The sequence below is a fragment of the Medicago truncatula genome, chromosome 1, assembly GCF_003473485.1.
Source record: "Medicago truncatula cultivar Jemalong A17 chromosome 1, MtrunA17r5.0-ANR, whole genome shotgun sequence".
In the NCBI taxonomy this organism is placed as follows: domain Eukaryota; kingdom Viridiplantae; phylum Streptophyta; class Magnoliopsida; order Fabales; family Fabaceae; genus Medicago; species Medicago truncatula.
The window spans coordinates 37,640,769-37,663,352 of NC_053042.1; the positions used below are offsets into that span (position 1 = coordinate 37,640,769).

Genomic DNA, 22,584 nt, shown 5'->3' on the forward strand with positions numbered 1-22,584 from the left:
GCACCATCTATTCTTGTAATGCACCTCCTTAGAGAGGGGGTGATTTTGGAACATTTTTTTCTTAATTTTTTTCCCTTAGCTGCATTAAATTAACAACTTAATGACCTATTTGAAATTTAAAGAACTAATTTGATATTTTTGTCGAACTTAAAGGACCAAAAGAGGTATTTAGCCTATATTTTTTCACACAAAGTTTTAGTTTTTCTTTTGTGTGTTTCAATGTGTTTTTGCCGTCCAAGTGCGACAATGTTGATTTGTTCAGATTGACGGGTTTTCTTCGATTGATGTCCATTATAAATTCAATCAATGACTTTTGCATTTTAAAGTTTAGAGATTCAAAGTGGTGCTTAAGCTGGTCATGCATTTACACATCACTTATTTTATAGTTTTTTTTTTTACATGATTACTTTTTTTATAACAATTTTTTACATAATTACTTGATAAGCATCAAATCTCTCCAACTCAGCATCTAAAAAATTAAGTGAGTCTCATTCAATAACTCTTTATTAATATCACTGCATTGGTAAATAAAAAAGTGTATTTAAGTGAGGAGTCAATATAATCAACACACTTAATTAATACACAAGATTGAAAAAATATGTAGATTTTAATACAACATTGGTAATATACACATACATAAATGCAATTGCATTAAATGGTAAAAATTTGTTACTATTTAACTGTCACTTTAAATGTTGTTTTACCAATATTACCCTTAAATATTATTGCGGAGAGAGAAAAACATGAAATGAAATATTAAATTAATAAGACCATTATAGTAAAAGTAAAAAACAATTGTATCAAAAATAGTATCATTTATTGATAATCTTGGTTTGTGTAAAATATCAAAATGTAACAATTAAAAAGAAACGGATGTAGTATTTTAAAAAGGAGTCCTAGGAAATAGGTGCATGTAGTTAATGCATAACATTACAAAAAATACTTAGATTTTAATGCAATCTTACTAATATACACATGCATTAACCAAAGACGCTTAGAACACATAATTAAAAAATAACATTAGAACACAAAGACGCTTACATGAGGTGATACAAGTCTCTTCTAATTTAACCAAGATTATAAGTTTGAATTTAACCTTGAGTATACAACATCGTTAAATCTCTTAGGGAGAGTTTGCCGTCCATTTGGATCCCACAAGGTTCGAGAGATTAGTCTTCGCAATTGCACACATAAGATACCTGGTTTACGCAAAAAAAAAAAAAAAAAAAACGTAAAAATACGTACATCTATTATGGTCTATTACATTGCTAAATAGCAAATTGTGTTTGCGAGAGTGGTGTAGGGAATCAACGCACACAATTAATGTATAACATTAGAAAAATATGTAGATTTTAATGAAACTTTGTAGGCACGCGTTAAATAGAGAAGGATTTGGGGTGACTCAACTTGTTTGAGATAAAGGATAAGAAGTTAAAAGTTCTGATTTCAAACACGAAGAATGAGAAAAATTAACCTCAAACGTGACATATAGGTGAATCTGACCTCAAACATCAAGTAATATAGCCCTACATTCTGCTACGAACCGTTTCTATTTATTTGTTGAAACGACAAAATGTTAGAATGATCGTTGTTTCGGTTAAGGGGGTCAATATGTTTATCTTTGCATCATAGTTCATAAGTAATGCCTTTAAGACCAACATTATGTTGATCTTAGATTCTTCAAGCGAGATAGTGAATCAAGTTTTATGTAGTTATTCCCATCACTTCACAACAAAATATGTGATAGTCGAAAACAAAAATTTATGTGTTGACTCTTAGTTGCATTTTAGAGTTGTAATAAATAAATACATTATCCATATTATTTTGAAAGTATTATTAATGAATGTGACATAGTGCTAGCTTTTGTATATGTGGATGAGGCATGCTTGTTAAATAAGAGAATATTCTTTCTTGCGCTTGTAGCATGGTACCACTTATCAGCAATCTCCTTTTAAATAATAGAGGAACCGAAAGCGGTGTCGTTTCATGCGTAGTAGCATTGGCTTCTCCGTGAATAAATATACTACTAAACTTGTCTTCACTCTTCACAACACTCATAACTCTTGTTTTCTTCAAACAAACTCTATCTTTGATCCAAAAAAACAATGGCTAAAGACCCTGTTCGTGTTCTTGTCACTGGTGCTGCAGGTAACCATCTTTTTTTTATTGGTTTCTCTCAAAATTATGTCTTTTCTTTTGTTTTGTTTAAGGATCTTTAATTATCTTATGATTTTTATATCAGATCTGATCTAATCCTAGTATCATGTTTCTTGATTGGTTTTATTTAGAAATAGAACTATGTTTGATTTATCTTGTTATGTGCTTACTCTATGATCAATTAAGAAAATAAAAAATTAGTATTTGCAACCAGTTCATATATTTTTAAATAATTTATATGCATCTACTTTCATTTGTTAAAAATAGATCCCTTATCAATATGCAATTTTCTGATAGTATACCTTAATTGTAGTGTTTCCCTATTTCTGAGAGTTTATAGAAATAACATATGACATATCTATAAGTTGTTTTCAGCTTATTTCCATAACCTCTGTAGGATAACTTATGAAAAAAGCTTGTAGTATATATGAACACAATTTGTTTTAATTTTTTATATAGAAATAGATTACACATAAACACTTATATTTTAAGCATTTATGCTATAAATGTTTATTGAAGTTGATTATCCAAATAAGGCCAAAATGTTGTTTATTTGTTTTCACAAAAGCAATTTTTTTATTTCAACATAAAATCTTAGAGGTATGTTTGGTGTACTGAAAAATGTTTTGCCAATTTTACTATTTTAGGACAAATTGGATATGCTCTTGTCCCAATGATTGCTAGGGGAGTGATGCTCGGCCCTGACCAGCCTGTGATCCTCCACATGCTCGACATCCCACCTGCAGCCGAATCATTGAACGGTGTTAAAATGGAGTTGGTGGATGCTGCATTCCCTCTACTTAAAGGTTTGAGTTTTACTCTTTGTTAAATGTTACATGAACTTCTTTGACAGCGATATTTCTGGTTTGAAGTTGGTTTGTGTTGGTTGATTTAATGCTTCACAAGATTAAAAGGTACTATGAAAATTATTTGTTTCAGGTGTTGTTGCTACAACTGATGTGGTTGAGGGATGCACTGGAGTCAATATTGCTGTTATGGTTGGTGGTTTCCCTAGAAAAGAAGGTATGGAGAGGAAAGATGTGATGACAAAAAATGTCTCTATTTACAAGTCCCAAGCTTCTGCTCTTGAGAAACATGCTGCTGCAAACTGCAAGGTGATCCTTTAATTCTGAATCCTCAAGCTTTTCTCTTAATTAATTTCAATTTCTAGTTCTGTCGCATTTTATGTAAAAAAAATATGTTCCGTTCTATGTTCCTCCTCCCCCTTTTTCATGCATCTCTTTCAGACCTGTTTGGATTGACTTATTTGAACTTATCTACTACCATAAACACTTGTGAGACTGCTTGGGAAAACTTATGGAAACAGCTCATGACATGTTCATGAGATGTTTTCAGCTTATTTCCATAAGCTTTACAGGGTAGCTTATGAAAACAGTTCATAGTTTATATGAAAACAATTTGACTTTATGTTATTGATTCTTATAGAAATAGCTTATAAACGTTTAATTAAGTTGTTGGGTGATCGATTGATTGAACGCTATTATTGTCATGGTTTTCGTGTGCTGGTGATAGATGTAAAGCCAATACATTGCCTGTACTGAATTTATTTTAGTTTAATGCTAATGAAAAAGAGATTTGGGTTTGAATGCATTTGGACAATCCATAGGGATTCTGTTGATTTGATCTTGTACTAGATAGAGGTTGAAATTTCACTAAATAAGTTGGCTTTTTGTTTGAAAGGTTCCACCTAGTTCATATGTGTATTTTGGTCATGTATGGCAAATCCCTTGTGATTCTTTTCTTCAGAAAATGAGTTGTCCTTTTTACATATTCCAGAAATATTTACATTTCTTTAAACTCGGTATCATCATGCAGGTTCTTGTTGTTGCCAACCCAGCAAACACCAATGCATTGATCTTGAAGGAATTTGCTCCATCCATTCCTGAGAAAAACATTTCTTGTTTGACAAGATTGGACCATAACAGGGCACTGGGTCAAATTTCTGAAAGACTGAACGTTGAGGTTTCTAATGTGAAAAATGTTATAATTTGGGGCAACCATTCGTCAAGTCAGTACCCTGATGTCAACCACGCAACTGTTAAAATCTCTTCTGCAGAAAAGCCTGTCCGTGAACTCGTAGCTGATGATGCCTGGTATGTTGATGGACAAATACCATGACTCACAATTTAAACTTTTTTTACATATCTATTACTTTCTTTTTTTTCCATTTTGCATTTACTGAAGTATTGATGTAATTTTCATCGTCAAGGTTGAATGGAGAATTCATAGCTACCGTCCAACAACGGGGCGCTGCAATCATTAAAGCTAGAAAGCTTTCAAGTGCACTATCCGCCGCTAGCGCTGCTTGTGACCACATTAGAGATTGGGTTCTAGGAACTCCTGAGGTTGGTTATGTCTTGGTCAATCTTTAATTCAAATTATTTATATTGAATGGCTTCAACCAATGTTTATGTTTATCTTTTCATTGCAATGTCATCAGGGAACCTGGGTTTCGATGGGAGTTTATTCTGATGGATCTTACAATGTACCCGCTGGACTAATCTATTCATTCCCTGTCACAACCCGCAATGGCGAATGGCAAATAGTTCAAGGTAGATTTTGATAAATTATTACTGGCTCTTGAATTCTTATTTTATTTAACCATAATATCATTGTTTTAAGTGTTAATACTTCATGCTTAACATTTGCTGTCTTTTATTTGTAAAATTAAGGAATAGTTGTTTTATATAGCAATTAAAGGTTTGATTTGTGTATGTATCTGATATAATTTAATTTGTCTAATTTTTATCCAGGACTTTCAATTGATGAGTTTTCAAGGAAAAAATTGGACTTGACAGCAGAAGAGCTTTCTGAGGAGAAGGCTTTGGCTTATTCATGCCTCTCTTAGACAGCTTGCTTCCTTGTGTATTTGTCAATGGAGGTTCCATTGTTTGTCAATTCTCAATTTTGAATAAGGTTGCTCTAAGATACTGAGAAACTCTTGATGGATGGTATTGCCTTTTATGCAAATCATCACTTGTATTGTAATTGTAATCTCTAATCCCTTCTACTAGAATGTTTGAGAATATGTAATTTGAGTCAGGATTCATGACATCATTTGAAAGTTTGTCTTCTGGAAAAAAGTTGATAAAATCTCACAATTTGAACACTATTTGATATTTATTTTTTAGGTGTAGTCTAGTTGGTAGAAATTCACCCCTTAAAGTGAATAAGTGGAGAATCCGTGGTTTAAATTCCGGTCTTTGCATATTACAATGTTCCTACAAACTGGGTTATACGCACGGGGTGACTATTTGATATTTTATCACATTATTTTATTGATAAATGTTTAAAGGGAGCTTATACGTTGCAGTCAGGAAACTGATTTTTTTGAAAAAGTTTATTTTGATCTTAATGTTCGATTCATTTTTTTAATTGTTGATTGCTGATTAATGATCAATAGTAATGTTTGCAACATTTTGGTCTTACATGTACTATTTTATCGTTGACATCTTTAACATGCAAACATAGTTGATGATATTATGCGATAGTCTTAAATGTTACACTTTCTGGGGTGTTACACTTAAAACAAGGTAGGGTAAAATTAGATTAAGTGCAGTCTTGTTAATATGATGAATTGATGATACTATGAGGACTGAACTTTTGATGCCACCAAAGAAATAGTGGGCTGCTACTCAATACACTTTTGATGATATAGCGTTGACTTCACTAGAAAAGTCATTCTCTTGACTTTACCATAGAATTTTTCATGTTTTTTTAAATTGTATGCATTTTTTTTTTCAGAGAGGAGTTGTGTGTACATCTTATCAAGTCCGTATAATATGATTGAATTTTTAAATGCATATTTTACAAACAAATCCTAGCTTAATTTAAATGTAAAAATATTCTGCACATGAATTTAAGGATGTGTTGCTGCATCATTAAATCCATGTATAAATTATTTTTACACGAACATTTTTATCTAAATTAAATGTAATAATTATTAAAAACTGGTTATGTTAATTTTGACAATGTGTCAATCAATATCCCGATAATAAGTCACAAACAAGCTGCATGTTTCTTGACAGACATTGATAATTGATGGCACAAGATTAGTCAACAATATTGGAGTACATAATGAACTTATGAAGTGTGAACCACACTTATTCGAACAACTCACTCACTCCTTTCCATGTATATGTGCATAATAATCGATGAAAATGGACGTCTCTTTGCGATATGGAAGAATTATTACTATGTGACCATCTCGTCATATATGACTTGACTTATATAAATGGATTAGTCTTTTCATGAACTCTTTTTCATTGGAAATTCCTATACGAATTTCTTATATTGTGGTTTCTTGAATCCATTTATGAAAGCTGGATTTTAATTTAAGTTACATGAGTGGCACTGAAGGTCACTTTCGGAACTCATATTCCTTATGGTCCTCTCTCTCCTTTTTTTTTTTACTGGGTTCTATTCCTTATGGTCTTATACTCTTATTACCACTTTTCTTATTCTCCATATTACGTTACTTCATAGAACTATGGAATATACAAAGTCTCCTTGGTGATGGCATCTTTTTATGGGACCAGGCTAATCAACCAAGTCACGAGTGGAATTTCCTGTTTTATCACCAAAGTGGATTAGCTTTAATATGACGTTTCATCTCTGTTAAATATAAGGACCAAAATGATAGTAAATTGTTAGAATATAGTGACCTAATTGATAATAAGTTGTTAAATATATGGATCGACTTGATAGTTTAGTAGTAGAGTTAGAGACATTTTAGAAGTTTTATAATCATAAGAGCATCCATAATAGAGACCTTTAATTTGAAGGTCTTAAACGGATCCCATTTTTACACATCACTTTTTTATTATTTTTTAATAACAGTATCTAATAGGTACTCATTCACTCCAATAAAGACCTCCTGGTAAAAAGTCTAAATGAGTCCCACAACTAACTCTTCCTCATTTACATTCCACCACTAACATATTATTTTAATAAAAAAAAGTGTGGGGACCACTAAAAGAGATGGGGGTCTTAAGTTAGACTCTGAGTTTTAGAAGACTCCCAAAAAATATTTCCACAATGGGAGTACCTATTAGGTACTATGTTTTAAATGGTGAAGACTTCACCATTGTGAATGCTTAAGAACTTATTTGATAGTGTTCTTCAAAGTCGGAAACTAATTTTGATATATTATTCATAAAATATATACAAATCGGTATTACAAGAAAAGTCGAAAAGATAAAAAAATCGGAGGATAAGGGAATTTAATTTGGTGTTACTTGATAAATGATGTTGGAGGTTGAAGACTGAGAATAGATGTTTGTGGTATAGAGTTTTAGTTGCACGTTACGATGAGGTTGGAAGGTGTATCGCTGATTAGGGCAGAGGTAGCTCAGTTAGGTGGAACAATTTGTGTAGTATTAGAAGTGGTGGTGGAGTGAGAGTTGGTCGTTGGTTTGATGATAATGTTAGGCGTGAGGTGGAAGATGGTTCTCAAACTTTATTTTGGTGGGATCATCGGCTTCATGGGGGATGTTAAAGACTGCATTTAGTCGTCTTTTTGATCTAGCTGATAATAAAATGGCGATGGCTTATATGTTTTCTCTTAGGTGGGGGGGGGGGGGTGGATAGGCCTCGAATTGGAGGCGAAGATTATTAGCTTGGGAGGAAGAGCAAGCAAGGGAGTGTAGTGATCTTTTAATTAACACTATTTTGAAACCTTTTGTTTCTGATAGGTGGATTTGACATTTACATGCTTCGAAGAACTACAATGTTACAAGTGCTTATCACTTCATGTTTACGACAGACAACAACTTGGAAACAGACAACATAAATTTAATTTGGAATAAGGAGGTCTCTTTGAAGGTCAATCTTTTTGTTTGGCAATTTAATCAGGAGACATGTTATGGAGCCAAATGTGCATATTTGTGTGGGTGGTTGTGAAGAAGTGGGGGATATGAATCATCTCTTTCTATCTTGCGATTTTTTTAAGAAACTTTGGCATGGTCTTTATAGCTGGCTTGGTTTTACTACGGTGCATCCAGCACAAGTGGCAGCTCATTTTTTGCAATTTGGAAGTTTGGGCGGTTACTCCAAAAATATCCGCTGAGTTTTTCATCTCATTTGACTCTCATGTGTATGTGTAATTTGATGTGAAAGAAATTCTCGAATTTTTCAACAAAAGGATGGCACATTACAAAAAACTTCTTGACAAAATTAAGCTCCCAATCTTATAACTAATTTTATAAACTATAAGTTGTAAGTTATAACCTCAAAAATCTGACGTTGTCAAAACATAGCTTTGATAATTTTGTTCACACTAATTTTATATTATAACTTTTGATACTTAACAAAAATTGCACATAAAACAACTTCTCTCATCAGAGTTTAATCTAATCTCTCACAACTTTAGACCACGTCTTTACCTTATGTTCGCCTGACCATAATTTAGAAACGTAAAAAGAGCCCATTTTTCCTTGATTAGGAGATGATAAAGTCTAATCACAAAGTTGAATGCAAGACATTGAAGTAGTGTTAGTCATTTTACTTGGTAAACTTTTTTTTATGGCCAACCATTAGTTCACCATTTAATCTATGCATGTGACATGTTTATAAATAAACCCTGTCAAAGATAAGAAAATATGGTGTCGGTTGATATAACTTTAAGGATTAAAGATAACAAGTTTTCTCATCCCTTTCGGATGATTTAACCTTTTTACTTGGAATATTGATTGTCTCTTACTACAACGGTCTGCTTAAACCATTGATATTATAAGGATTTCACAATCACTAAATTAATTAACTTTGCTTAGTAATTGACGCATTTTTGTGAGTATGCTGCAGTAACACTCAATTATTCACTAAATTACTCCATGATTCAATTTGATACTCTCAAAATAATATTTAATTGACTAATTGGCTGCATTATATTTTTCTATTTAGTACACAGCAGTTGAAATTTGCATGTGGTCCAAAATGTACTGCTACATCCACTTGTTTTGATGAACAGTTACCGAGGCAACTCAAAATTTTACTTTCCGTCATCTACCAAACCAAATCACTTTGCAAGTTGCAATTAAACAAAGTTCATGGTCGACTTTTCAAATTTGATCAACCATTAAAGTGCATGAATGCACGATAAAATATTTTACAATTCATGAAATATTATTAACTCTCGTCCACAATAATTGACAACAAGCTTACATGAATTCAAATGAGTGAATATATATTTTAGGGATATTTATGGTGAGGTATAAATCAGTTTTAAAGTAGGAATTCATTTAACCAAATAAAAATCATGCCTGGCTTAGTTCGATTTTGGATGTCTAATTAAAAAAAATGATCCAATCAAATCTAATATGGTTTAGTTTTGATTGATTTTATATTATTATTATTTAAAATTTATAATTTGTAATTTGATTATCTAAATATCATATGACTTCTAGGGTAAGGGTTCAACTAATATGGTAAAATATCACATGATTCAAAGTTAATATTATGAAATAAAAATGATTAATTATCTATGAAACATATGAAATCAATAGATTAAATCAGACGAATAAGTAGGACTAAAATAAGTAAAAAGTAGAGAATAATAGATTAATGTGATAAAACATACAGATGAAGAAAAAAAAGTAGTAATAAATATGCATACGCTTCGATTTTAAAATATCAATCTAAAATTTGATCTAATTTTCAAAAAATAACGTCCAAATATATCCAATAATAATTGTTTTTGTGGAGTTTGTTTAATAGATTGGTTTACAATTTTAAATTAAATAGGTTTGGTTTTGAGAACCCTAAAAAATTGAAAATGAATTATTTAAAACTTTAATTTTTGTAAACGAGTCAATTATTAATTAGTTTTTAGTTGAGTATTCTAATGACTATAGCGTCACTATATATTTGCGAAATCAATGTCCACCAATTAAGTTATGTTTATCAAACCTATGAATCAATTATTATCGGCTAGAAAAAGTAGAGGGCTCCCTCCGTCCCATGACACGTGTCCTTGTTATGGATATCAATGCATAATTTTAAGTTTAAATATCTTGAATAATATATTAAAAAAAATTATGAAAATGATATTTTAAAAATATTCATCGAGACGAATTTAACGACGTCTTATATGAATTATTTATCTTTATATATTAGCATAAAAATATGGTTAAAGTAAGTTATGTCAAAATTACACATTTTCAAATGAGTTTATTAGAAAATTTAGTGGCACAAAATTCTGAATACTTCCGCTTACTAATTTAGTACATCATTTATTGGTATTACAATCAAACTCTAACCTAAACTCCTAATTAAAGAAAAAATAAAAAAATGTCTAAGACTTGTTGTTTTTCACAATATACATTGAAAATAAAAATCAATGTTTCCCTTGTAATCCCTCTTTACATAGAGATAGATTACATATCATTACCTTGGAGACAATGATCACATCACATATTTTTCTTGTCACATTCAAACTGAAATTACCACGTTGCAATGAAACTCATATCTTCATATCACATAAAGATAAGAATTTGAATCTCGTTGTCAATGTGAGAGAATCTCTTTACTGAATAGCGTACACTATTAGTATATGAGCCGAGACCTGCTCTGATAGACCGTACCCAATTCCAACTTGTCTAAACTTTTAGTTGTCAAAAAAAATTGGAGTTACTATGTTTTTTTGAACTTTCTATTAACTCAAAACTCAGGCAATTCTATTTGATCTCCAGTCCTAATAAATATATCATACCAAAAATCCATGCCATCATCCATGTTAGAATTATAATCTTCATGACTTTCTGGAAGAATTTCATCAGGGTATTGAAGTGGCAACATTTCATTTGAGATTGTTAATGAACTTGATTTCATATCAGTTGAAGTTTCATCCAATGCTGCTGCTTCTGACCAAAAACTCTCATCAATTACAGCCATTGTTTCTTCCATAGACTCAATGTCTTCACTTTTTATATCCTTTCTTTCACCAACTGTGACAGATGAAAAATCACTAGAACTAGTAGTGCATGCAGATGCTGATTCTGATTGTGTTATTGTGCTTGAATTCGAATCAGAACGTTTGATTTTTGGTTTTGAGATCGCCTTTTTCTTAGCTTCTGAGTTTGTTTGGTTTAGCTTCTTCTTCAAATGCGTGTGCCACACATTTTTTATTTCATTATCCGTTCTTCCTGGTAGTTTTGCTGCAATTGCCGACCACCTAGAAATAAGAATTGAATTAGTTATTTGTTTAGGATTATTAACTCGAATAATATTAATGATTATTTTACAATCGTCGCATAAAGAATTAACTATGTCATGACACATCGTGAAGAATCAAATTGATTCATTAATATATGTAGTCATATACCAAATATTTCCACGAGATTCGCGTTCAATTTTGTTTATTGCAATGAATCAGAAAACAACAAAATTTGATACTGTCTTAAGAGATTACACTGACAGAGTGAATCTTATGATTATATAGATGCATGTGCCATAAACTGCCACCCTAAGCCACATCACAGATCTAATCAAGATTCTTGAAATTGCAACTCGCATTTTTTTATAATAATTATTTTTATTTGTCTAATGTTATTATAGATAATTTTTTTCTATATCTTCCACTAGTGACTACTTAATCATACTGTTTTGTATTATTTCATGATGATACATAATTAATTATAGGTTTATAGCTTCATGTGTCGTCTTATGGGTGCATATTTTGGATACATCAATTTTTCCTTTACTTTTTATATTACCACTTGCACCTAAGGTGGGATCATACCTAGTTTATTAAAGTAGAGTTAAAGGCACTATATATTATAACGACATCCATTATATTTAGTATACATAACCTTTTGATTTTAATTTTGTTCCAAGTTGACAATTCATAATGCATATGGTCCCTATAGTCCCCACCACTTTAATCTTGTTTATCAATTAGAGAAAAAGAAAAGATGGATGAATCCAAATGCATTTCTTACTTAAATAAATAAATACAATCATGAATCAAACATTTATATTATCATAAACAGTACATGTTGATTAGGACAAGTAATCATGTAAAGTAAAAATTGGACTTGATAAGCTTTTTGCAGAGAAGATATTAACATGAATTAATACCTATTTCCAAGCATTTCATGCAGCTTAATGATATTTTCCTCTTCTTCATTTGTGAAATTTCCTCTCTTAATATCTGGTCTCAAATAGTTAATCCACCTAAGTCTGCAGCTTTTTCCACACCTTAACAAGCCTGAAAAAATTGATAAAATAAAATAAAAATTAGTACACATAACATTACCAAATCATCACAATTTTTTTACATAAATTTAAAAAATGCAAGAAATTTTGTGAGCTATCAAGTTCATGGCACTTAATGGTGCTAACTATAAGCTGGGGTAGTCTTGTCAAACAAATGTCACAAGTTTGATGTTTATTAAATTAAAACTTAGTTAAGATTATTATTAGGGAGATTGGCGAATCGCTGAGAAGATGACACTAAATCTCCACCTAAAACCTTAAGACGTTGAATATTATGAATCACCTCTTTTATATATCTAACACCACTTTTAGCATTCAGAGTCGAGGTGAAACTAAATCAGTCACACCAGAACTATACAAAAGATCTCATACAAGATTGCACTAATGTAAAAAATTGATGGAAAATAGATGTGGGAAATTTCTCATATATTACTTGAAAGATCTTTTAACCTATGTAACTTGAAAGATTTTTCCTAAAATATAGATATAGATAGATAGATTGCAAGTACCTGCAAGCTTTGGGAGGGCACGCCAATTGCCATGGCCATGTTTTTGGATGTAAGATGTAAGGATTTCATCTTCCTCAAGAGACCAAGGACCCCTCTTCAATCCCATCTTTTCACAACAAGGAGCTCTTACCATCTTTAAGGTCTTGTGTTTTGATGGAAACAATAGAATGCACTATTAGTATATGCTATAGTATCACTCTTCTTAGTTTAACTAGCTCTTAATATTCTCTCTCCTTCTTCAACTTCATTTCCAATGACATATGTTGGCTATTTATCCTTGGATATTCCGCACGCCATGACTTGAATAGTCCAAGAAAACAAAAAATTAAACATTTTCTTATTCAAACTTTTTAGCAGTTTCCGCGAAGGAGTAACCTCTCAAACACACACAAAAAGAAAAGGTAAAGAAATTAATTAATTAACAAATGCTTCTTCCGTCTCCAAATTATAGTCGTTTAAAGTTTGTGCACGATTATTAAGGAAATGATTATTGTGTTGATTTCAATGGTAAAATTATTAACATTTACTAAAATACTTTTATTAATTGTAGTTAGTAGAGTGGTTAGGTAGAATGAAATTCAATAAATAAGGGTATAATAATGGAAAAGAATAATAAATGCTTCATTGGTATTCTAAAGTGACAATTATTTTGAGAAAAATAAAAAAAAATACTAAAAAGACAATTATTGTGAGACGGATGAAGTATTATGAATCACTTCTAGATTAATATTTTGGGTCTTGCTAACAAATATCCCTAGAACACCCGTCAAAAGTTCAATAACTTTGTATGTTAAAAAAAATATATTACTTTTTGATGGTCTAATGTACTGAATACACAAATTTTAATATAAATTTCTATTTTAATTTTCTTATCAAGTACTTTAAAGACATTTGTTAGCATTTTTCTAATATTTTTACTACTAGTAGATTTGAACTCAAAACATGTGGCTTATTATCACATAGTTTAAACTAGTTGGGCAACTCAACTCCTCAATTAATAGTTGTGAGAGAGAGAGAGAGACGATTTTCTTTTGTACAATAAAGACTTGTGAGTTAAGAGATTTAGTGTATGTTTGTTATATTTCATTTTTAGAGGGGTCAAAATTAATCCTCAATGTGTAGAATTGATTTTAACATGTTTGATATTTATAATACAATTGAATTTTGTCTTCAAAATTGATTGTATTTAAAGTTAGAATTTTTAACTTTTGATTCGAGCATTGATTTTTACACATAAATTTATAATTTAATTCATTTTACATAAATATATTCGAACAGAAATCATCTTATCTTCAACTAAAATTTAATGCGAACCAATTTTACTAAATCAATTTTTTCTCAAAATCAATTCTTATATGGCTGAATGAAACATACACTTAATAATATGTGAGTGTGACGGGCATCACTTGGATAACATTAAAGTTGGGTGACATTGGTGACATTGGCCAACCACAATATTACAAGTGGCTATTTTTTCTCTCTTTCACAAGCATCACTCAAGTGCTATCTGAATGTGACATTGTTGAATGATACAAAAACATAATTCTGGCACCTCAGTAGTATAATTGGTGTATAAGCTAAAAGACGAGTAATACTACAAACTAATATCATTTTATTAAGAAGAAAAATATACTTGAATAGTCTTTTTTTTATAGGGGATACTTGAATAATCTTTTGAAAACTATGAGCAGCCAAATAATTGGGCTCATGGCATTTTTCTTATATTTGTGTCACTACCATTAAATCCGACGAAAGCCCCTCAAAATAATAAATTAAATCCGAGGAAAGATGAGTTATAAAAATATATGAGCCGTCACGATTGAACAAATAGTACGGTCTCATGTGTATAATTTTTAGGGTGGACCGGGGGCCTTATATATGTACAAATTTTATTAGGCATCAAAATAGAAGTGACGTCAAAAAAATTGGGAACGAATCATAGTGATGAAGAGAGAATATAAAGAACAAAGAAGTTAGGGTTTTAATGGAATGTGTAGTCTTAACAATATTATAAAGTAATAGAAATGTAAATATACTAAGCCAAAACAAAAAAAACAAAAAAAAAACTACCCTAAATATAATAATCTTTCTAACATATCCCCTAAAAAATTTATTTTCGAGCAATTTCTAAGTTATTTGAACTTCTTTCGACGCCTTCACAACATTGACTCTAATAAAATCAATGATCTCAGGCTTAGGTCATCAAATTTTAAATCTCACTAACAAATTTAACTATCATATATTGATTCTTTATTTCGATGCTTGTTAGACACTCCTTATGTTTTATAGGGTTTTAATTTTAATATATTGTACTTTTGGCTTCTTCAAAAACCTATCATAGAATAAAAGCGTACAATAAAACCAATAATGGCTCATACTACCAAAATAATTGGAGTGCATGAAAAATTTCAACAAATATTTGATATCATAAATCATTTAAAAAGAACTCCACATGTCGACTTTGACAAGATAATTGAAAAACAAATTTGGCAAGAAACTTGTGTAACAAAGAAATAGCAAAGTATAGAACACTCTCATTCGTAATAAATCTTCCACTTGAAGTTGAAAGGTTTCATGTTTGTTGTTGAACACCCGAAACATTATTGGTTGTGGAGTTTCTTCATGTGAATATCATGCATAATGATGATGATGATCTTGAGAGTGATTGTTGGAGCCAAGAAGAGAAGTAAAACAACAACAAAAATTTCAAAAATCCCAAAAACAAAATGAACAATATCCATGATCTTGGTAATCCTTTGATATCATAGATAATATCCATAATAGAATAAAGAATGATCATCTCTGCAACTGGACACAATATAGAGCATTTATGATGGATGTCATAGCTCAAATACCATGTTGAAAAGCAGTGCCGATCCTAAAATTTTTGGTGTCTTGGGTAAAACAATAAAATTGTGCCCTTTTAATTATTTTAATAGTTTTCTTCTCGTTTTTTTTTTTTTTTGGCAAAAGATTCATTTATAATCAAAGTTGTCTAAAAATATATTTTCAATATAATTAATCAAACCAAATTAAAAAGAAATATATTTATACAATACTAACTACTAGATAAAATTAATAATTTTAGTGCCCAGATAATGGTGCCCTGGACTGCCGCTCACCCTTAAAACCACCCCTATTGAAAAGTGTGGTAGAGTCCAACAAAGACAAAACTAAAATGATAGGAAGATCGAATTTAATAAAAACGAAGTAGATACACTATAATGAGTGTATGATGCACGCAACCTATGGTATAACTAATATGATCAATTGTTCATAACTAACTAGACAACATTAAACAATATTGAACTAACTATAATTGATCCAACTAACATGATAGAAAAACCCATTTTAATATGCTTAGTATACATTTTACTCTCTTTCACCTTACTCTCATATTCCTAGACATGAGGAACTAATATTTGATCTTTTCATAAAAAAGAAATGCAGGGCCTGCAAATATATTTAAAAGATTAAGGGTTTGATTTAAATGAACTTTTTGGTCCTCATATTTTAAAAACAAATTAAAATTTTGGTCCTCATATTTTGAGTATTAGTTTTTGTTCCCTATATTTAACTTTTTTTTGGATTTTGGTCCCTAGTAGTCTTTTTAGACCATTTTTTATTTACTTTAATTTTTGACGGAAAAAAAATAAAAAAAATAAAAAATGGTCTAAAAAGGCAACTAGCAACATTTATTAATTATATTTTTTTTGAATGATTATTAATTATATTTTTATTCACATTGATTTCCAGTGTGTGGTCTAATAAACATTGTCACATCATAAAAAACATCCAAAAATGATCTGAGAGATTAAAATTCAGAAGAAGAAAAAAGTTAAACAAGGAGACCAAAAAGCCGATTTTCAAAATAGGGGTTCAAAACTCTTTTTTTAAATAGAGGAACAAAATTGTAACAAAAAAAAATAGAGGAACAAAAAGTGTTTAAGTTAATATTAAATTGGTGTATTAATTTCCGTGAGTTTAGCTTAGTTGGTAAGGACAATACATATTTGATGTAGGGGTCGAAGTTTGAACCCTGAACACCTCACTCCTCCATATTTAATTGTGTGAGCTCTAGCCACTAGACTCCTTGACTAAAAAATAATTGTTGTATTATATAACTTTTTTTTAAAGAATGGTGTATTATATAACTTATATTTAAAAAAAAAATTGAAATTCTCTAAAAAAATATATTAAATATCTATGTACCGTAAACAAATCAACTTTCTATAGTTTGTCAACCAAACCGGTTTCGTATGTTGGTCTTTATCTACTTAGACCATCCACAACAGAGCATCCTAAATTGGATGCTTAAATTGAATTCACATGTCCACATCATTCATTTTACCATAATCCTTAATAAGCACCAACTTTTTTCAACTCAGCATTTTAAAAGAAATTATTAAATAGGCCCCACATATAATTTTATATAATTACATTTCAACAAGATTTATTAAATAGGACCCATGAAAAATGAAGAGAGAGAGGGTGCTTTCATAGTCATCTTTCTCCGTAGCCACTCATGTATTATACTCCACAATGGAGTGCCTATCTAATGTGGTGCTAAATAGATGAAACATTCATTATTGTGGATGGTCTTAGTCAATGAATCTTTTCATTAATAATCCTTTTTTACGATCTCTTTTTTTTTGAAGGAAAGAGGCTTATAGCCTTTCATTATTAATCAAAGTAGTTATACAATGAGGAATGTTAAGATGCAAATGGAAACTAGCATGTGATAGCGCTTCCCTAGCTAAACTATGGGCAACACCATTGGCTTGTCTCCTAATGAAACTCACATCAGAGTTTACTAAATCGGTCATCAACAAGTGTCTACAATCTTGAATTATTGCCATAAAATCAGAGACACCATTTCCTTTATAAACACTATCTGCCACAATCTTTGAGTCTGTTTCAAAATCCATGCTCACCATGTTAAGCTCTTTCGCCCACTGCATTGCTTGTAGCAGTCCTATCGCTTCACCCATCTCTACATCAAGTAAAGGGGATAAAAAGGTTGTTCGACCTGCGACAAAATTACCTTCCGCATCTCTGATACAAGCTGCAAAACCCATCCGGTTAAGTGAATTTGAGAAAGCTGCATCCACATTACATTTAAATCTCCCTAGCACCGGTTTTGTCCAACAGGGGGATTCATGTTGCACGCTAGGAACTTGGATACGTGGCTGTATTTTTTGTGCACTCTTCCAACTGTTCAAAAACGCTTCAGCCCTCTCACTAATTTGTTGAGAAGTTTCCACAACGTTGTTCCATACCTTGTTATTTCTATGTTTCCATATGCTCCATAGAGTGACCGCGAAAATCTGCTGTTGTGAAGTATTGAGCTGTTGGAGGAGAGCGAAAATTAGTTCAGCACAAGTAGCAGTTGGAGAACAGCATTGTTGAATAGAACAATTAATGATGTATGTGGTCCATATTATAAACCACATACATCATTAATTGAATGAACCTAAAAAGTAAAATTAAACCACATACATCGTTAATTGAATGAACCTAAAAAATAAAATTTGCATATATTTAAGAACGGAGGGAGCAAGTCTTTAAAAGTTCAAGACAAAAACCCAATTTTAGATTTAAACAAACAGTTGGATAATTTTGTTCTTAATTAGAGCAAGTAGAACTATCCAAACGGGATGTACCAAAAAACAAACTACGAACAGGATGATTTTTTTTTTAAAGGAACGAACATGTGAAAGAATATAGAAATTAACAGTAACAATTATCCCAATTCAAGAAGGGACATCTCTCTTAAGGAAAGGGAGGAAGACTAGAACTTTTGTTTATTAACTTGCTTGATTATTTATTCACACATTACAACCTTAATATAACATACCAATAAGTAACTACCTTCATATACTAATAACTTCATAAAACTACTACTAATAACTACCTATATGTAATTAATAATTAACACTATAATATAATATTGACATAATACTAATATATACACATAATTATAATTTATATAACAAATAAATACATAAAATATCTTATACACGTATCAACAGGTTGATTAATTAGTCAATTATTGATATATTTAAATATGATTTACAAATGCTCACTATTGAAAAGATTAAAATAACGACAGAAATTATAGATGAAAAAAATAAAATTGATCACCAAAGCATTCGTTCACTACAATATTTTTCCTTTTCGACAACAATTGAAAAATGTTGCTTAAAAGAATAGGGAATGTTTTTCAACCATCTCATGTGTGAGTGTTGCCTATCGTCTAAGAGAACAATGGGATATATGAGGATTTCCTTAGTATTATTATGGCTAAAATGCATTTTTTCCCTCTAACTTTCAAAAGCTTGTAATTTTGACCCCTTACGCACAGAAACTAAAAATTTTATCCCCTAAAATTTAACCCCATTGCAACTTTAATCATTTTGGTCAATTTTGATTGGTCAATACCATTGACAATGAGTGTAAGATGTTGAAGTGGTTGTTAATTATGTCAAGAATTTATGTTGAATGAGATAAGACTTAAACATGCATTTATAAGTAGAGATCATCATCATCTTACAAATCGATTTTGTAAAGTTGAATAAGACTCAACCCGATCAAAATTTTAATATTTTATTAGAATATATTCAAGATTCAAGATTCGTTAAATAATCTTCTATCAATCGCCATTATCGGACTACTCGGATCCCACTCCAGATACCTAGTCTTCGTGTTACATTTGTTGCTAACCAAGTCACATTCATTGAATTAGGATGAGATTTGAAACTACACATAACACACTAGACTTCAATGGTGTGTCGTCAATTTTAGTCACTTTTAAAATGTTGAAATATTACAATTTATAATGTATGTGAACGTGTCATAATTGGTTTTGTAATCTGCTTTGCCTAATAATAATAATAATATACACAAACAGTGGCAACGCAAAGAGAAGGACTTGCACTCGTGGATTGTTTCAGTCAGCCAACTTGTGCACTCACGTGCTTTGATTTTGCAAGATATGATGATGCCAAGTCGCATCGTGCAACTCGTTTTTAACTCACGTTTCGTCCTGAATGATTCTCTTCAACTAGGACAAAGACAAGTACAGTACTAAATGATTTAATTTATAAGGTAAAATATAAGCATATAAACGTGTTTGTAGCAGACTTTAGGAGGTAATAGTCATGTTAGAATAGTTTTAATGTATTAACATTTATGTAAAGTTACAACATCCTAATAAGACCACCACAAACTAAAGAATAAGAGAATTATGGAGTAAATAGTCAATTTCGTTCATGAGTTGTAAGTTTCGTCAATTATCCCCTTAAAATTAATAAAACTTTAATTATCCTTCTGAAATTGTATAACGTTAATTAATTTACTCCTCCGTCAAATTTTTCTGTTAACTGTTTACAGTTATGATCAAATACCCCCCTGAAATTTTGCACTTATGTGCAAAAAGCCCCATAGACTTAAAAATTTAGATTGTTTTTCTTACCAAAAATCATATATTTAGTTCTTCAAATAGTATATTGTACCTATTGTCATAAAAATTCTATTCACAATAAAATGAATGAATATATGCCAAAAAAATCATGGTTTTGTCACGTGCAGTCTTTTCATTCATATTTCATATATATCAACAAGGAGCAAGATAAATTTTTTACAAATCTATTTAACATGCATTATAAAAATTAAACATGCCGCAACTAATAGATATGACATTTCCTGCATTATAAAAATTATATCATTAATTAAGTTGCAAATTCACAAACATAAGTCTTGTTTCTTCTTCCTTCTGCAGATATTAACCTATGATTTTTCTTTATGGACACACAATTATCAAAGACTTGTGTACTTTATGACCGCATACTCTAACATAATTACAAACTTGTGTAAAAAAAAGTCTTCTATATATGTATATATTTAAAACACATGAGTAATGTACCTTCCATAAAGATTTATATGATCAATAGTTGCATAAACATACATTCCATAAAGATTTATATGATCAATAATTGTTAATTGTTTGCCTTTAATATCTTTTGAATCAAGGATAAAAAAAATATATAAATTTTCAAGTTTAGGGAGCATTTTGCACATAAGTGCAAAATTTCAGAAGGGGTATTTGATCATAACAGTAAACAGTTAACAGAAAAATTTGACGGAGGGGGTAAATTGATTAACGTTATGCAATTTCAGAGGGTAATTGACAAAACCTACAATTTCAAGAGGGAAATTAACTATTTACTCGAGAATTATGTGATCCATCAACATTCAACTTAAAAGAGGGAGCATGGGGAGGGCGCCAAACAATATGAAGATTTGTATGTTGTCTCCCAAAATAATTACGCATAAATCTAAGGAAATCATGTCAAATAGAATAAATCATACCATTGACAATGAATGTAAGATTAAAATGAAGCTCATTCTTACCTTCAAAAGCAAATAAATGTGCTTCCAAAGACTTGAAAAAAAAGACTTGAAAGGCTTACTAATGAATATGAGGAGGGCCAATATCATCATAACTGAGAATCCATTTAATTCAATCATAAATGCCTAAACTAACATATCATGATTGGTAAAGCGGTCCTAATTTTCACTTTCACAAACATCTTCACTATCACGGATGACATAATACTCGACTGCAACATGATCCAAAAATTGTGCCACCATTTTCCAAAAACAACAAAACCCTTTTTTTTTTCCTCTTCATAATCACTAAATCGTGCCACGATTTTTTTCACGAAAACAAATCAAATTTTAAGTTAAAATCCAACACAATCAATTGAACTCAAGAGATTAATGAGTTATATCAGAGGATAGATTGTTTAAAATAATCTAAGCTTGATTTATGTATTAAATAATTATAATTGTGTTATACTTACTTATATTACAGTCGAACTCGGATTACTATGACTGATTTTTCCTAAGAACTGGAGGTTAACATAAAAAAATTGACAATTCTATAATGATATGGAAGAAGTCTTTTCTTTGGTTATTAATATTTCCTAATTTTAGGTCAAGTTACAGTAATTAGAATCAAAGAACGACTAAATACATTGCAATTGCCTTTGAAAGAAAAAATAAATAAATACTGTACAACCAAGAATATTGGGGAAACATTAGATAGAACAGAAAACACATACAATTAACTAATAGTTGTAATATTTGTAAAAAAAAAAACTAATAGTTGTAATAAACTTTTTTCATTTGAGTTGGTAGTGATTTTCCACAATGTTTAATTTCCGTTGAAACCGTACATCTAAGCTTTTCTAAAAAAAAAAAAAAACTTTTAGAAAAGCTTTTTTTAAAATTTGATTAACAACATGGTATAGTCTGAATATTTGAACGACCTTGGACTAAATTAAAAGACCATCCCATCCCATCGGATTATGACTTAGATACCATACATTCCCCATTTCAATTGTCCCTCTAATCTTATTCATATTCTCCACATGCTATGATATTTTTCTCCACTTTTTTGAGGTCTAGCTTATTAGTTTCAAATTTCATCAGCGATCTGTCTATTCATTAATCAGACAACAAAAAGTCCCCGTAAATTACCATAAACTATTTCCAAGCATTAATTTCCTAACTACTTTCCTAAAAATAAAATAAAAAACAAAATTCAAACCACTTAGTACTCCCTCGTTTCTACAACGAGTGATCCATTTAGACTATGCGCATCATTCATATGACACAGTAC

The 22,584-nt window shown here is 30.6% G+C and overlaps 3 protein-coding genes across 3 annotated transcripts; 1 reads left to right on the forward strand and 2 right to left on the reverse strand.

The window, feature by feature from the left end:
* The first annotated feature begins 1,932 nt into the window (after positions 1 to 1,932).
* Positions 1,933 to 5,290, forward strand: LOC25484448 (malate dehydrogenase). The gene is made up of 7 exons (XM_013613275.3): positions 1,933 to 2,148; positions 2,805 to 2,963; positions 3,097 to 3,272; positions 3,994 to 4,271; positions 4,388 to 4,523; positions 4,619 to 4,730; positions 4,932 to 5,290. Exons 1-7 carry the CDS (start codon positions 2,106 to 2,108, stop codon positions 5,024 to 5,026), a joined length of 999 nt encoding a protein of 332 aa, XP_013468729.1. The 5' UTR covers positions 1,933 to 2,105; the 3' UTR covers positions 5,027 to 5,290.
* Positions 5,291 to 10,331: 5,041 nt separating this feature from the next.
* On the reverse strand, positions 10,332 to 13,194 carry LOC25484449 (transcription factor MYB13). The gene is made up of 3 exons (XM_013613277.3): positions 12,900 to 13,194; positions 12,253 to 12,382; positions 10,332 to 11,347 (listed from the first exon to the last, which is right to left on the reverse strand). The coding sequence occupies exons 1-3, from the start codon at positions 13,030 to 13,032 to the stop codon at positions 10,834 to 10,836; spliced, it is 777 nt and encodes a 258-aa protein (XP_013468731.1). The 5' UTR covers positions 13,033 to 13,194; the 3' UTR covers positions 10,332 to 10,833.
* A 4,372-nt stretch (positions 13,195 to 17,566) lies between these two features.
* Positions 17,567 to 21,551, reverse strand: LOC112418615 (uncharacterized). Its single transcript, XM_024775045.1, has 2 exons — positions 21,489 to 21,551; positions 17,567 to 18,247 (listed from the first exon to the last, which is right to left on the reverse strand). Exons 1-2 carry the CDS (start codon positions 21,549 to 21,551, stop codon positions 17,567 to 17,569), a joined length of 744 nt encoding a protein of 247 aa, XP_024630813.1.
* Positions 21,552 to 22,584: the final 1,033 nt, after the last annotated feature.